At 37.9% G+C, this 16,317-nt stretch overlaps 4 protein-coding genes across 4 annotated transcripts; 3 read left to right on the top strand and 1 right to left on the bottom strand.

Annotated features, from left to right (window-relative positions):
- Nucleotides 1-718: 718 nt before the first annotated feature.
- Nucleotides 719-2,950, top strand: LOC110756337 (uncharacterized). The gene is made up of 2 exons (XM_021957754.2): nt 719-1,562; nt 2,671-2,950. Exon 1 carries the CDS (start codon nt 795-797, stop codon nt 1,521-1,523), a length of 729 nt encoding a protein of 242 aa, XP_021813446.2. The 5' UTR covers nt 719-794; the 3' UTR covers nt 1,524-1,562; nt 2,671-2,950.
- Nucleotides 2,951-3,075: 125 nt separating this feature from the next.
- Nucleotides 3,076-4,157, top strand: LOC110756320 (uncharacterized). Its single transcript, XM_021957734.2, has one exon. The coding sequence runs from the start codon at nt 3,443-3,445 to the stop codon at nt 4,022-4,024; it is 582 nt and encodes a 193-aa protein (XP_021813426.2). The 5' UTR covers nt 3,076-3,442; the 3' UTR covers nt 4,025-4,157.
- A 3,147-nt stretch (nt 4,158-7,304) lies between these two features.
- On the top strand, nt 7,305-7,742 carry LOC110756321 (uncharacterized). Its single transcript, XM_021957735.1, has one exon. It carries the CDS (start codon nt 7,305-7,307, stop codon nt 7,740-7,742), a length of 438 nt encoding a protein of 145 aa, XP_021813427.1.
- Nucleotides 7,743-14,244: 6,502 nt separating this feature from the next.
- Nucleotides 14,245-15,629, bottom strand: HB1 (hemoglobin 1). Its single transcript, XM_021957763.2, has 4 exons — nt 15,433-15,629; nt 15,232-15,346; nt 14,747-14,863; nt 14,245-14,623 (listed from the first exon to the last, which is right to left on the bottom strand). Exons 1-4 carry the CDS (start codon nt 15,534-15,536, stop codon nt 14,486-14,488), a joined length of 474 nt encoding a protein of 157 aa, XP_021813455.1. The 5' UTR covers nt 15,537-15,629; the 3' UTR covers nt 14,245-14,485.
- Nucleotides 15,630-16,317: the final 688 nt, after the last annotated feature.

Genomic DNA, 16,317 nt, shown 5'->3' with positions numbered 1-16,317 from the left:
ACCTGAATATAGATATGGTAATCACGAACTGCTTTTTAGATGCCAAATTCGTTATATTTTATGAAATTCTCAAGTTGATGAGAAGTCCTTGATTCTTAATCTTTCCTTAATCCTTTCCAACGTACCTAAAATATTCTTAACACATATCCGAGCTAAAAATAGTTGTAAATTCCAAAACCATTGAAAATTAAACTAATTTGGTCTTTTGGGAATTTAAAATCCGACTTTAAGAATCATTCTCAGCAAAATTTTCAAATTAAGATCCAAAATTTCAATAACAATCAAGTATAAAAATGTTCGTATGAAATTTATTGCATGTGGTCGTACCATTGTAGTATTCTATAATTTGCATGCTTCTATAAATGTAAGGAATTCAGAGCCACTAATTATCAGATAATATATAAAAGACAATAATTAATTGAATAATATATATATATTTTTTCCTTTCATTTTCCACTTTTCACTTTTAGGCACTTTCCTTTGAAATTTTGTATACGTAATTTACTAGAGGAGAGGACAAAAAGATATGATATAAAGTGAAAAATTCGTATATATTCTCATTTGACAAGACCTCAAACTGTCCCTAATGTCTGTCCTTACTCGGTGATTCTCATGCACACTCAAAAACTCCCACCATCCCAAAGCATAATTCCCTCCAATTGCTTCAATTACAAGCTAACATAAGTATTAATTTACACACAATCACAATTGAACACCCTCGCCCTTTATATATTTCCCGTAACGTTATTTACTACAAGTCACAACAAATTTCAGCTTATAGCTATCCAAAAGCCATGAAATACAATGAGATATCCCACTTCAGCCACCCCCAACACAAGCTCAAGTTTGAGTACACAGAAATCCCATTCAAGTGTGACGGATGCAAGGAGGTAGGCATAGGCTCGCGCTACAAGTGCGCCATGTGCGATTTCGATCTCCACATGCATTGTGCCATGCCTTCCCCTTCCATCTTCCACCCGTTCTACACCAAGTGCTCTTTCCAGTTCCTCTCGAGGCCACCGGGGAACAACCCTCGCTTTTGCAATGCATGTGAGAAAGATATTACCGGATTCACATACCACTGCACATCCTGTGGGTTCGACCTTCACCCGTGTTGCGCGAAGCTCCCCATGGTGCTCGACGACGGGGAGGTCAAGCTCTATCTGTATCGGAAAGTGAGCAGCTCTTGTCATAGGTGTGGGCGTAAAGGGCGCAGTTGGAGTTATAGGTCAAAATGTAAGAAGTATAATTTGCATGTGGCATGTGTTAAGGAAATGCTTGTGGAAACTTGGCATGAGTTTTTGGGGTCACATGTGAATAAAAGTAGCACTAGGAGATTGGAGATGACTAGAATTCCTAGCCTTAAAAATACGCTCCAAACTCACCATCATAAGAGCAGAGGTAAAGTGAAGAAGTGCTGTGAGATGGCTGGATTGGCTGTGCAATTTGTGATATCAGCTGTGCTGGGTGATCCAACGACTCTGATTGCTGGGGTGATTGGGTCGTTAATGTCTCGAGCCTGATGAGTGGGGTATGTGGGTTCAGAAGATGTTGGATAAAAGGTACTCCATGATCCTGTAATATTGTTAATAAATTGTACTACACTTTGCTTGCAACTTTATGTTTGTAAAAAATAAAAATGTAGGGATAAAGGTTCCTTTTGTACATACGGAACTTGATTAACCAATGATAAATTGTGATCTCTAATTGAAGATGAGGGTAGTATGGTCGCCCATTTGCTTCCGAATTCGAATTTTTCTCCCCGCGTAAATTAGAGTAATTTTAAAAAATTCGTCTTGTTAAAAGAAAAAACATGATCTCGATTTGATGAGTCAGAATAAATTAGGAAGTTACACAAATATTTTCAACATACAACTAAGTTAGTTTTATTTTATTTATTTTTTGATACAATAAAGACTTTCTTCAATGAGATTTGAACTTATGACCTCCTCCAAACTCTTGCATAATTAAGGGTCTATTTGGAACTATTTTTAGAGTTGTTAAAAACTGTTTCAAAAAACCAAAACTAAAAACGCTTCCGACAATATTTAATAGATTTTTTTTTAATAGTGCTTTCTGAATAATGTTTGAGGGAGAGAGGAAGCACCTTCCAGATGTTTTTTTTTATTTTTATTTTTAATAATTCAAGAAAGTCACATTGTGGCCCTCTTGATACCCAAGCTTTTGAAAGAAACATTATGTCCTTGGGCTTATTCCTTGGACAATATGTCAAGCCTCACTCTCACATTTACATTTACACGGTTTGGGCACACCCACCACCCCCAAATAGTATTATGGCAGAATTGTCTATTTTTGAACAGTCCAATGTCATTTAATTAAAAGTTAGTCAAATTTGAAATTTTTTAGCCATTAATTTGATGTTCATATGTTCATTTTTATATTAAAATTCATTTCTGTATTTATGAAATGACAATTGTATACCTAATATCTTTTAAACTTTTACCACAAAGGATCCCTATTAAGAGAAAGTTGCAAACTAAATGATTCGGATCTTATCGTAAACTGAAAGATCCCTTTAACAATGTTGCCCTTAATTTTTCTCATTAAAAAACAAAAGTCGAATTGGCGTTCGAATGGCAGTGCTCTCTTTGCAACGCGGAAAGAATTATTTTTTATATGTAAAATACTAACACATACTTGCTTTGCTAGGAATCGAACTCCGAGCGGGGATTAATTCTATCGTTCGGATGTGGGGACACCTCGTGGTATTTACCCCAAAAAAGAACGCCCACGAATTAGGCCCACAGAGTGAAATGAGGATCAACTTATTATATGACGGAATACCTTTAGACGATCTAATTTTTGGCATCCAACAATTTCATTTCTTTTTAAGGACACTGCTTTCCTCCTTCATTGTAAAGAGGGAATCCGTGTAAATCATAGTTTGACACATATATAAAAGTATGTATGATAGTACTGGCACGTGATACATCTTGTACACATATTATAATATAAATGGATATTTATTGATGTTATTCCCTAAAATGGGGAAAAATAAACTCGGTCGTCCACCCATATTATAACACATATATATAAAATACACCACATGACCATACTATCGTAGTATTCTATAATTTCTCCTGGTATTGCATGTCTTGCAGTTTTAGCTAAAATCCCAATTAATAGACACTTCTAGTGTGCTACAAATAATTCATATCACTCATCAATTTTCTTAATTATGTCACTTCTCTGAACCAATTGAATCATGTTTTAATTATGCTCACAATTAAATTACACCAAAATGCCAAATCCAAACAAGAAAACGGCGACCGATTCCAAGTTGAAACTAAAGTTAACAAAAATACATTAAAATACATGTTCCATCACATTAATTATCCGATTAAATCAACAAAAATAAACGCGTAAATCTTCCCTTAATTAACCCCTCCAAAGTCCTCAGCCAAAATGAAACCATTAACTAATGGGCATTTGCAGCTCAAGCGACTCAGCCTCTGTGTCTGTTGTCACAGCCAAGGTGATTCTCCAGGACGGGCAGCTTCAAGAATTCTCAAACCCAGTTAAGGTCTCGCACGTGCTTCAAAAGAGTCCCACGTGCTTCATATGCGACTCCGACGACATGGATTTTGGAGGCTTTGTTAGGGCCGTGAATGGGGACGAAGAGCTTCAGCTCGGTCAGCTTTATTTTGTGTTGCCGTTGAGCTGGCTGAGCAGGCCGCTTCGAGCCGAGCAGATGGCTGCTTTGGCTGTTAGGGCAAGCTTGGCGCTTGGAAATATGAGACGGAGGAAGCGATGTTTTGTGGGTAGACGTAAAAGGGTCAATCAAGTTGTGTTTACTATTAAGAAGAAGGAAGAGCCTAGCCGGATGGTGGCCATGGGCAGTTATGGTGGCAGCCCGAGCGTCGCTGGACGTCGAGAAGTTGTGAGGAAAAGGAGAGGGAGAGGCCGCGTGCGGCACAGTCATGGTGGTGGTAATGGAGGAGGTGGTGGCTTTGTGACAAGGTTGAGTGTGATTTTAGAGGATGAGGATATGGAGGGTGCATGATATGATTGTGTTATATATTGGAAATTTACTTTATATATTAATCAGTTCCTTGGTTATGTTCGTTTTCATATGGACATAGAGGATTTGATTTTGATTGAATCAAATGAAATTTTAATCAGAATTTGATCACCTTTTTTTGGGTTGATTGATCACATTTTTGTTTTCAAGGGATTAAGTTTTTGTTCTTGTTGTAATGGCTGGCATTGACAGTAACGTTCTAGGATAGATTTCCAAAGCGTAAAGTACTCATGGCGTAATAGAAGTGCTGAAGGCAGCTAAGAAACTTAAAATAGAAACTTCAAAATTTGTTGGATCTGTGTAATGCCCCCAAATCAAAATATCTAATGAGAAAAACATTACAAGTTTACAACATGCAATCGAAGTTTTGAAGAGAAAAAAGCTGTATTTAATTGATAAAGAATAAGATTACAAAGCAATCACTGCATGCTCTATGATATCACACGGGTCTTGAAATCAAGAGGATGCATTATCAAGAATTAAAGTAAAACGAATTAATCTATGAGCCACATCATCAGTTCTCCGAAAAACATAGCTAAAAGGAGTTCCCAAAAATTGAGACAATAGGCTCTAGTACTATTTGATGTTTTTATTTTATTTTATTTTAGGATTGGAGGATTTGAAATGTGAAACATGTTGGGAAAATGTGTCAAATAGAGTTTTTTATTGTAGCATTGTTCTCAAATAAGTATATTACTCGATACAGTGTTGATAATATTCTATTATATAATCTTAATATGACATAAATAAAGTATTAATATTTGATCGATACTATGATTTGCTACACTAATATAACCCTATTTGACAACAATCCTACACTAAATAATCCTATTTGAAAGCTTTTCCCAAACATCTTCCACTGGTCCAATAGCTGCTCGCTAATTAACCTGTAAATCTGTGACTCAAAAGGTGGGACATATGATATGCATGGGACTCATATTGTAATACCATGACCCATCGACGTGAGAGAGTTGAAAAAACATTGAAAAAACAATAATTTGTTCTCTAATAAGGTCATTAAATAAGAGGGGTAATTATTACCTATCTTAGTCATTCGATCATATATATAAATTGACAACTAAATACTGTGTTGATAAAAGTAAGAGAGACATGTCAATCATGGATATTTTTTCTAATTTATCGTATGAGAGATTCTCACACCACTTAACTTACAAGTACACTTCATTGAAATATTTGAAGAACTACATTTTATGAAGAGATATATATGTGTTTTGAATTGCAAAAGGACAACTAGTATAGTGGTTTGGAGCAATTGTTCCTCAAGGAAAGATTATGGGTTCGAGTCCTAACATCTATGTGAGTTTAATATGTTATCGCTCCTTTTTAATTATTAATATTAGTCAAGATGAAACCAAAACAAAAAAATAATAATTTGAAGATGAATCCAAAGGCTAGCTTTGGCAAGTTGGGTGGTTTGAGACACGCTTTTGGTAGCTCTAGAATTTCTAGTTGTGGTTGCAATGAAAATAATTACGAATTTCATCCACAAAAAAAAAAAAAAAAATAATTACGAATAAATGGCACATCGATCGATGAGTTGCAGAAGAATGTGAGAAGAGAAGCAGCCAAAGGAGAAAAGGACATTAGCCTAAAGCTCCCAAATGATTCTACATCTTTTGGGTTCCAAAAGTAAAAAGAACGTGAAATAATCATTTGAAAATTAAAAAACGCGCACACAATCGAGAAGGCCAAACAAAGACTATTATTTGTTGTAGTCTCCGTTTGACCTTGACTCTTCCTGGGACGTTTGACCTTGACTCTTCCTGGGAAAATAAGCCGTATACCTACGTTCTGTGGTCTACCAACGGCGACGCAAAAATACCGTGTCAACGATTACGAACCGCACAATAATATGAATTTCAATCCAATTAATTATATGTTTATACAAATTAATTAATGAAATATGGGCATATGCTTTATCCTAATCTGAATCCTTGTAGATGCCAACCTGGCTTTTTAAAAAAACAAGTAAATTTTCTTGTACCCTAAACAACACTCATGTTTTTCATTATACAATTCCCTAAATTCGTTGTAATATAATAGCCTGCAAATACTCTTTTTATGTTGAGGATAATTTCTTTTTTCATGTTAACAGTCTCAGTATTGTAACATAACATGTATATACAGCATTTTTGCAACTTTATAAATATTTTTAGATACCCCGATCTTTCTAGATATGATTTTGATTGCCCTGTCACATCCGCTTTTCATCTCCTTAATATGATTATGGTTATGGAAGCAATTGGAGCTCTCGGGTTTAATTAACCTGTTAAACATCAGAATATTTCTGGTTGATCCTGTTATCAAACATAGAATATCAACATCAACGACAATTGCTGCCATCAAGGGAAGCCAAAAGGCTTAAGGTTGAGTTTGTCGAAAGGCTTAAGGTTGAGTTAGACATTGACAGATCTGGTAATTAGCCTTCCTCCAGCTAGCGACCTAGTATTACTAGCTAGTCATACAAACTAGTGGTGCACAATAGTGATGACTATTCTAGAAGATTTTTCTGTCGGATTTGGTGGTTCTAGAAGACTAGTATTGTTTCATTATAGATTAAGCACAGGGTAATGCTAGACTTACCATATTTTTCATACCATATTATATACCACGTCTCTAATAAAGGTGGAGCCCACCAATATAATGGGGCCCACCTCTATTAGAGAGGTGGTATACAATATTGTATGAAAAATGTGGTAAGTCTAGCATTTTCCTTATGGCATATAGAGAAAAATTATTTGTAGTATAAGACGAGTTGTAAATTCAAATGTTCTAAATTCAAACATACATTACAGATACAAAACACAAAGTTAATGACTTAATACATGTAACTTACGAGTAATTGCACGTATTGAAATTTAATTAGTACTATTTTTTTTATTCATGATAATTTATCTAGAAGAGACTTGTACTTGACTCGATGAGATAATATAAAGCATAAAGTAATAATGTCAGGCTGAACCCTATATATTTTCAAACACATCCCACTCTCTTCCCCCACCCCCTACGCGGTTTAACTAATTATAGCATTGATGTTGGGTCAACCATGGCTCCACATCTATGCTTCTATCTCCCTCTATAATTAACAACCCTCTCTTCCATGCACCCACCACACTGTCCTTAATTTCCTTTAAATTCCATGCTTTTCAATCTCTCTCTAGAAAAATAAGCCCAACCCTCTTCCCCATATTTAGTTCCCAACACAAACAGAACAATCGCTCTCTCTCTCTCTCTCTCTCTCATGGGTAACATTTGTGCATCTTCTCAATTCATAAGTGAGGGTGCAAAGCTCATAAGGCCATCCACAACCAAGATCGTTCACTTGGATGGGGGGCTACAAGAGCTTAGGCGCCCAGTTGTATCAAGCCACATCCTCTCCCAAAACCCCAACTGCTTCCTCTGCACCTCAGAGTCCATGTACGTAGGCTCATGTGCTCCTCAAGTTCCTAAAGATGAAGAGCTCCAGCTGGGTCATATCTACTTCCTCATGCCACTTTCTCAGTCGAAGTCGCCATTGTCTCTCCAAGACTTGTGTTCTCTGGCCATCAAGGCCAGCGCAGCCCTAGCCATCCATTCAAAGGCAGCACATCTTGTTTCATCAAAGAGGTCACCGACTGGCGTTGACATGGTTGGCATTAGCTCCAAGGTGGGGCGAGGCAACCAAAGAATTGAGCTCTAATTTTAATTTGCAGCCAATAGAAGTGCATATTGGCACATAGTAGATAGCTAGGCATGTATCTTTGGACTTTTAGCCGTTGTTTTTAGAGAATGATGGGAAAAAAGAGTCTATAAAGCCCAAGAATATTACAAGAGATTATTATATTTTGTAACAAAACAAAATGTAGAAAGCGACTTCTTATCTTTGCACTTCTCTTGTGCTTTTTATACTTTGACATTGCTATATGTAGCTCCTTGCTATTACTAAGTTATGAAAGACCCCTTTCTCTAGATAACAACTATATTGTTATATTGCGCATTTGATTTAAATCATGAGTGTCGCATTTCTAGATGAAACTTGTAAAATACAATATGATGGATTAGTCAAACAATATGGGTAGAATATTTTTAGATGGGTAATGCTAGGCTTACCACATTTTTCATACCACATTCATACCACCTCTCTAATAGAGGTGGAGCCCACCAATACAATGGGGCCCACCTCTATTAGAGAGGTGGTATGAATGTGGTATGAAAAATGTGGTAAGCCTAGCATTTTCCTTTTTAGATATATTTCATTCTCCGAAATGAGGTATTTATAATACAGGTTACAAACCCTAGTAGGGTTTAATTAGGAAATAAGTGGAATCCTAATTACATAATATCTATACAAAAGGAAAAATAAATAAAACCCAAATAGAATATGATATATTCTACTCGCCAACACTCCCCCTCAAGTTGGAGCAAAGACGTCACGCATGCCCAACTTGTCAAGCGAGTTGAGAAAGATACTTGTAGAAACAGCTTTCGTAAGAACATCAGCTAACTGATACTCTGAACGGATGAAGGGGAAGGACACAATCTCCGCATCCAACTTTTCTTTAATGAAATTTCGATCAACCTCCACATGTTTTGTACGGTCATATTGTACAGGATTATGAGCAATTGCAATCGCAGCCGTATTATCACAATATAAATCCATGGGTTTATTAGGCCCAAAACCAAGGTCTTTCAACAATCTCCTCAACCATAGTAACTCAGATACACCATGGGCCATTCCCCGATACTCGGCCTCAGCACTAGATCTAGACACCACCTTTTGTTTCTTGCTCCTCCACGTAACAAGATTGCCACCCACAAACATAAAATCCCAGATGTCGAACGCCTATCTGTGGCTGAACCTGCCCAATCAGCATCTGTATACCCTTCTACATTCGTATGGCCATACTTGGAGAAAATTAACCCCTTGCCAGGAGTTACTTTCAGATACCTTAAAATACGAGTCACAGCCCCCATATGATCCACACTAGGAGAGTGCATAAACTGACTCACTATATTTACAGCATACGCAATGTCCGAACGGGTATGAGCTAAATAAATCAATTTTCCCACAAGTCGTTGATAACGTTCTTTATCAGTCGGAACTTGATCGGGATATATCCCCAACTTATGATTCTGCTCACTAGGGGTATCAATTGGTTTACAATCTAACATTCCAGTTTCTGCAAGTAAATCCAAAACATACTTTCTTTGGGATAGAAAAATACCATGTCTAGATCTGGCAACTTCAATCCCAAGAAAATACTTTAAATCACCCAATGATTTCATCTCGAACTCAGAAGCCAGATACTTCTGAAGACTCTGTATCTCCACATGATCATCTCCAGTCACAATCATATCATCAACATAAATAATTAAAGCCGTCAATTTACCTTTATGACGCTTCAAAAACAAAGTATGATCAGAGTTACTTTGCACATACCCAAACTTCTTCATGGATGCAGCAAATCTTCCAAACCACGCTCTTGGAGACTGCTTTAATCCATACAAGGATTTCCGTAGCTTGCACACCACACCTTCCTTAGAAGTCACAGGGATACCCGACGGAGGATCCATATATATTTCTTCCTTGAGGTCACCATGGAGGAATGCATTTTTGATATCAAATTGTAGCAGCGGCCAGTCACGGTTAGCAGCTAAGGATAAGAGTACGCGTACAGTGTTGAGCTTAGCTACTGGAGCAAAAGTCTCTGTGTAATCCACTCCATATGTCTGAGTATACCCTTTTGCTACCAATCTTGCCTTGTAACGGTCAATGGAACCATTAGCCTTGTGCTTCAAAGTAAACACCCATCTGCACCCAACTGCCTTTTTTCCTTTTGGTAAAGGAACTAACTCCCAAGTAGTATTCTTGTTCAAGGCTTCCATCTCAACATGCATTACATCTACCCAATTTTGATCAGAAAGAGCATTCTGCAACTTAGTTGGCACACATACACTAGATAATTGACACAAATATGATGCATATGACTTAGATAAACGATGAGTTGACATATAATGGTTAATGGGATATTTAGACTTGGCATGTATATCAAGAGAATATTGCACTTTAGGTTTCCCACGGGTAGTACGTGGGGGCAAAGAATAGGTAGGCACATCACTAGAAAGTACCTCATTATCACAACTTGATTGAGGCAATGGCAGGGCAGAGGGGGGTCTATTATCAATTTCATCTGTACGAGAGTCGCCAATATCACTGTTATGTCCTTCTGAGAGAGGCTCTTCATCTGTACGAGAGTTGCCAATATCACTGTTATGTCCTTCTGAGAGAGGCTCGAAAACACCAACAATTTCGTCTGGCGACCGGTCGTGGCTTTCCTCGCGACCGGTCGGGTCACTCGTATCGATACTGTTGTCGCTCGTCGACGAGAGCGACCGGTCGCTTCCTATGTGCGACCGGTCGTTTTCATCACAGAGTCGTTGGCGACTGGTCGCGTCTTTCCTGCGACTGGTTGCTTCCTGTTCGCCAGAAATTCCTTCTTCAGATCCAAAAACTTCCATATTTTCCACTCCGAAACTCTTCAATTCACTCCCCCTCTCCCCCTGAATTGAAGAGGAGGGAGAGACATAGTAGGGTACTTCTTCATGAAAAGTATCATCCAAAGTGACATGTACCTTCTGAGTAGGTGGGTGATAACACTTATAACCCTTCTGAGTAGTAGAATAACCAATGAAGACGCAGCGGAGAGCACAATGATCAAGTTTACTCCGTTGATGGGAGTAGACATGAACATACGCAACACACCCAAACACCTTCGGAGGTAACTTAGAGACCGAAACCGGAGGAGTAAGAGCACACAACACATCAAGTGGAGTCTTGAAATCAAGAACCCGACTAGGAGTACGGTTAATCAAGTAGGCCGCGACCAAGACACCATGTCTCCAAAGATGATGAGAAATAGACATATCCAACATAAGAGAGCGGGCAACTTCAAGTAACTGACGATTCTTCCTTTCAGACACGCCATTCTGTTGAGGAGTGAATGGAGTGGTAGTTTGGTGAATGATACCGTGATCACGAAAGAACTGATTCAATGTATGATTCACATATTCACCGCCATTATCGGTCCGAAAAACTTTAACACGAGCATGAAACTGAGTAGACACCATGGCCCAAAAATCAGGGAGAATAGAGGCAACATCATGTTTATTCTTCATCAAATACACCCATGTTAAGCGAGTGCAGTCATCAATAAACGTAACAAACCAACGGAAACCATTTGAAGTCACACGAGCAGGACCCCATACATCAGAATGGACTAACTCAAAAGGCAAGGCAGCTTTATTATTACTTAAGGGAAAAACAGTACGGTGACTCTTGGCCATTACACAAGTCTCACATTTGAAGCTAGACTCATCACAGGAGCGAAATAAAGATGGAAACAGACGCTTAAGGTAGCCAAATGACGGGTGTCCCAAGCGACGATGCCATAACCAAATTTGCTGTTTGTCTTTGACACTGCAACGTTGAACAGTATTAACGACACGATCACGAACTGGTGCAGAAGGTAATGTCAAATAATATAACCCCCCTATCCGTTTACCATGCCCAATCACCTCGTGAGTCTTGAGATCCTGAAAAGAGCAATGGGTAGGATAGAAAGTAGCAGAAGCATTAAGTGTATCAAGTAAGCGACCAACAGATAACAAGTTACAATGGATATTGGGAACTAATAACGCACGAGACAAGGACAAAGTTGGGGTGAGAGAAATGGTGCCCTCGCCAGTAATTGGAGAGGGCAAACCATTAGCACTAGTTATATATAGGTCACGGGTGTTACTAGACAACTCATCAAAAAATTTAGCATTATAAGTCATATGATCAGAAGCACCAATGTCAATTATCCAAGTATTAGAGCCAGTACCTGGAATAGAGTCAGAAACACGCAAATTTGCAGAAGCAGCAGCAGCACCAACAATGGAATTATCACCCATGATTGTAGCAGAAACTCAACAAATCACGCAGGGTATACAACAGATCATAGCACAGACACAAATATGGCAGATGCACGAAGACAACAGAGGCACAAACACAGTAGAGGCAGATGCACGAACACAGTAGAGGCACAAACACGACAGAGCACACAGCGAAACACGGCAAAGGCACAGACACAAGAACCCTAAAAGAAATTAGGGCACACAGTAGAACACGGGTGGGCACAACACACACAGGTCACCAGAAAGTCGGCTCTGATACCAAGTCAAACAATATGGGTAGAATATTTTTAGATATATTTCATTCTCCGAAAGGAGGTATTTATAATACAGGTTACAAACCCTAGTAGGGTTTAATTAGGAAATAAGTGGAATCCTAATTACATAATATCTATACAAAAGGAAAAATAAATAAAACCCAAATAGAATAGGATATATTCTACTCGCCAACAGGATTATTGTCCAATTAGTCAAAATATTTATAAGTTCACCAAACACTGGCGGAGACATTTGTCCAATTTAATTGAAATATATTAGTCGTCCCATCCAAGTGACCAACTGTTAGCCGTTGGATTAAATTGGTTAGCCTGATCCAATGGTTAGGAGATAAGGCCTCACCTAAACATAGATAAGGCTCTTACTATAGAATGAATTAATCAAGTATACTCCTTTTCTAACCATTGGATTGACTTTGGAGTCCCTGTTTCAAGAACCATCAAATGGACCAAACTCTAGTCTTTTGACGCAATTATCCAAGTGATGCTTTCTTGTTTTTTTAGCCTACCCTTGAAAAAATTCTTGATTCCGCCATTGCAAGTAACTATATATCTTTTTGTGGTAAAGAGAAGTGAAGACTCCCTCTCACCTATAAAAGGAGACCACTCCCCACTTAGAAGGGGTCCTTGCTCTCTCTCTCTCTCTCCTTCCCTTTATCTTTGGATCCTACCCCTTGTACAATGTAAACACATATTACTATGGTGAGAATATACTTCTTTGTGAACATAGCCCATTTATTAAGGTGAATGAAGGCTCAAGCCTTCACACATTTGCTAAAGGCCCTAGCCTTCACACAACTCACATCTCTAATTTGAGCTCAATCTTGACCGTCCATTTTTGAGCATCAACAGTTTTGATTCAAATTGAGTTTACAATTTATATAGATGTGAAGCATATGTGATAAGTTATTTTCGATGGGACAATGCTTGGCTCCTAATATATCATGAGCCATTCCTCCTCAATACAACATCTGGCCTCTTGCAAAATGACACATGTTTTTTTTCTTTCATAGACTCTCTTTCTCTCTCTTCTCACCCACTCGCCTCTCCTCTCCTCCCATGCTCTCTCTTCTCTCTTCTCTCCATCTCTTTCTTCCATCATTCCCAAAATTTCCAAAACTCCCCAATAAATAACTCAATAAAATTAAAAATGAAAAATTAAAAAGGAGAGAAATCAATACATAGTGTTTGGGTGATGATGGAGGAGCAGCGATAGGAAGAGAAAGGGGCTAAAAATTTCTTCTAAAGCATTGCAGGGGAAGAGACAGAGATGGGGAGATGAGAGAATAGAGAGTTGGGGGAGGAGAGGAGAGTGGGTGAGAAGAGAGAGGGAGAGTCAGTGAAAAAAAGAAAGAAATATGGGAAGAGACAGAGATGGGGAGATGAGAGAAGAGAGAGCTGGGGGAGGAGAGGAGAGTGGCTGAGAAGAGACAGAGGGAGAGTCAATGAAACAAAAAAAAGAAAAAAAAGAAACATGTGTCATTTTTTAAGAAGGCCACATCTTGTATTGAGGAGCCAAGCATTGTCCTTTTCGATGAACTCGCTTTCATTGATGCTCCCATCACTGATGATGATTTAGTCATCCATATCCTCAATGGCGTGGCCCAAAGTTTAAAGAACTTGTTCTAAAGTCACTAACCCATTGGATGTAGTCAAAATTTGCTTTAGGATGTTGTCAAAATATGATAAGTAACAAACCTATTGGGGTGGTTAAATTGAATTTTGCTAGTGTTGGGCAAGCAGCAAAGTTTATTCTTAGATTTATAAAGATTTTGGTCCAACCTTCTGCAGTCAAATTAGTGGGTTGAGAAAGCCCGGATTCAAATGATCTTGAGCCCAATCTAGCTCAAGTTAGCCCATCACAGATAAAGTTAAAAATTGCTTGGGTCATAGTCATACTCTGAATATTGTTGGGTTGGGCTAACTGTAAATGTTCCTTAGTTCATCCAGAAAAAAAAAAAAATTATATTGGTCTGATATTAATTACAAATAATGTTTTTTATAGGGAATATAAATATGAGCTTACAACCCAGTGAAATCTTATTTTAAAGATCAAACTCACAAAAGTTCATTTAAAAGAAAAGGTTAAGAAAATAACAAACAATCAAACAAAATTAACAGAGGCACATGCCCTGATGCAAACTTTCTGTGCATTATTTCCATGTAAAGTTTCAAATGAAGCAAGAGCTGAGCTTGTGTTGAAGAAGTGTTTAATTCAAGGGGAGGGCTTCATTTCTGCTTTTATAGCAGCAACCAACTGATCATAAGCTTCTCCCCATGCATTCTTCATCTCTGGTGACCACATTTCTGGCACTGCTTCCTTTATGGTTTCCAACAATGCGAATTTAGTGACCTGAAAATTGTTCAACGAGGCGTCGGCCCAATTAGTTACTTACTAGTAATTTATTTGCATTTTCAAATTATAATTGGAATTTTCATGACAATTTTTTCCGAACAAAAAGTTATATATGCATACCTCATAATGTTCATCGACCACTCCAGACTTGAAATGCACTCCACCTAATCTTTTCAAGGTTGATTCTCTCACTGTGACTTTGCCTGATTTCCGAAGTTGAACGGCGGATTCACAGGTCTGCCACACAAATTGAAGAACATATGATTGAAAGTTGTCATCAGTGTAGGACTAATTTGGGACTGCTCTTAGAAGTGCTTCTACTATAAAAATATTTTTACTAAATATTGAAGTTCTTTTTAAAAAGCACTTAAAAATGATTTATGTTTAGAAAGCAGTTTTATGAATCATAAATATTTTCAAGTTTTTCTACAAGCAGAAGCAGTACTAAACCTACCCTTGCATTTTGCAAGATTGTCATGAAAATTCATGGTTAACTACCTACCAACCGTTGGATCAAAATCTAACGGTTAGCAACATATCATTCCAAAAGGAAATACTTTATTGGGAATATTTGAATGAGGTGGACATGGGTGGCTTATAATTACCATAACAAAGACAGAAATAGCATGGGGCTTGAGCTTTGGGTTCTTCTCCAGAGGAATATCAGAGTCCTTCAAGAAAGAGAACAGCTTCTGAGCTGATGGTGCAATTTCAAATATCCTGCAATTGTTTCATACATATAGGATTCAACAATATTTAAAATAATTAAATGTAAATGGAAAAAAAAAACTGCAAGACTGACTTACTTTAGGAAGAATTTAAGACCCAATTCAGCAGAATTCTTCTTCATCACACCCCATGACTTGGCCACCAATGTTTCCTGCTCTTCTGTGAAAACTTTCCCTTCCATGTTATGAATTTTTTTTTTTCACACAAACTGACTTGACTTGAAAATGGTATTGAGGATGTTGAGTTCAGGTCAATATTCTTCGAAAGAGATTATATATATATATAGTAAACCCAGTGAAGATTAGATTTAACCCTTCAGGGCACTGGAGAGCCATTCTTTGATCTTTTTATTTTTCTTTTGTTTTGCACTAAATTTGATAAGCAACTTAGCACCACACGTCCCAAAACTAGGGGCTGTTTGAGGCCAAATGGGGGAACATAGTTTTGGGCTTTTAGGTTTTTGGCTGAAGTGACGCAAGCCATAACATCATATTTTTGCCAAGAGTGGCCAAAGTTTGGAAGGGGAATGGAAGGTGGCGTTGAGATTTGAGCATGAGACCGCTAATTTGTAGACAATTATTCTTATCATTGAATGAATTCGTTCGCTTTGCCCAATATCTCTCAGGAGCCGAAGAAATTTGTCACCAATGACAAATAATATTCTATTTAGACTTTACATACATTGTATAAGGTAGTCGCATTGGCTTCTGCTTTGGCATAAGTGGGGTGGGTTTGAGGCATTATTTTTACACAAAAAGACAGGAATATAATATTGTAGCCCTTCAAATTATGGTAGAGCCAAAAACTTTCAGTTAGCAAATACAACTTGGCCACCTAGGTGAGGGTACAATCCAGTGATCCACCATAAAAAATGATCACCAGTTTCATGGGTCCACTTATGGGAGGCCACAATTGTCCAAGCTTTGCAGGATGTCCATTTTCTGATAATTATTTGAGCTAGT

Source organism: Prunus avium, chromosome 8, assembly GCF_965620075.1.
Source record: "Prunus avium chromosome 8, drPruAviu1.hap1.1, whole genome shotgun sequence".
Classification (NCBI taxonomy): Eukaryota; Viridiplantae; Streptophyta; class Magnoliopsida; order Rosales; family Rosaceae; genus Prunus; species Prunus avium.
This window is presented reverse-complemented; position numbering and strand designations above follow the sequence as displayed.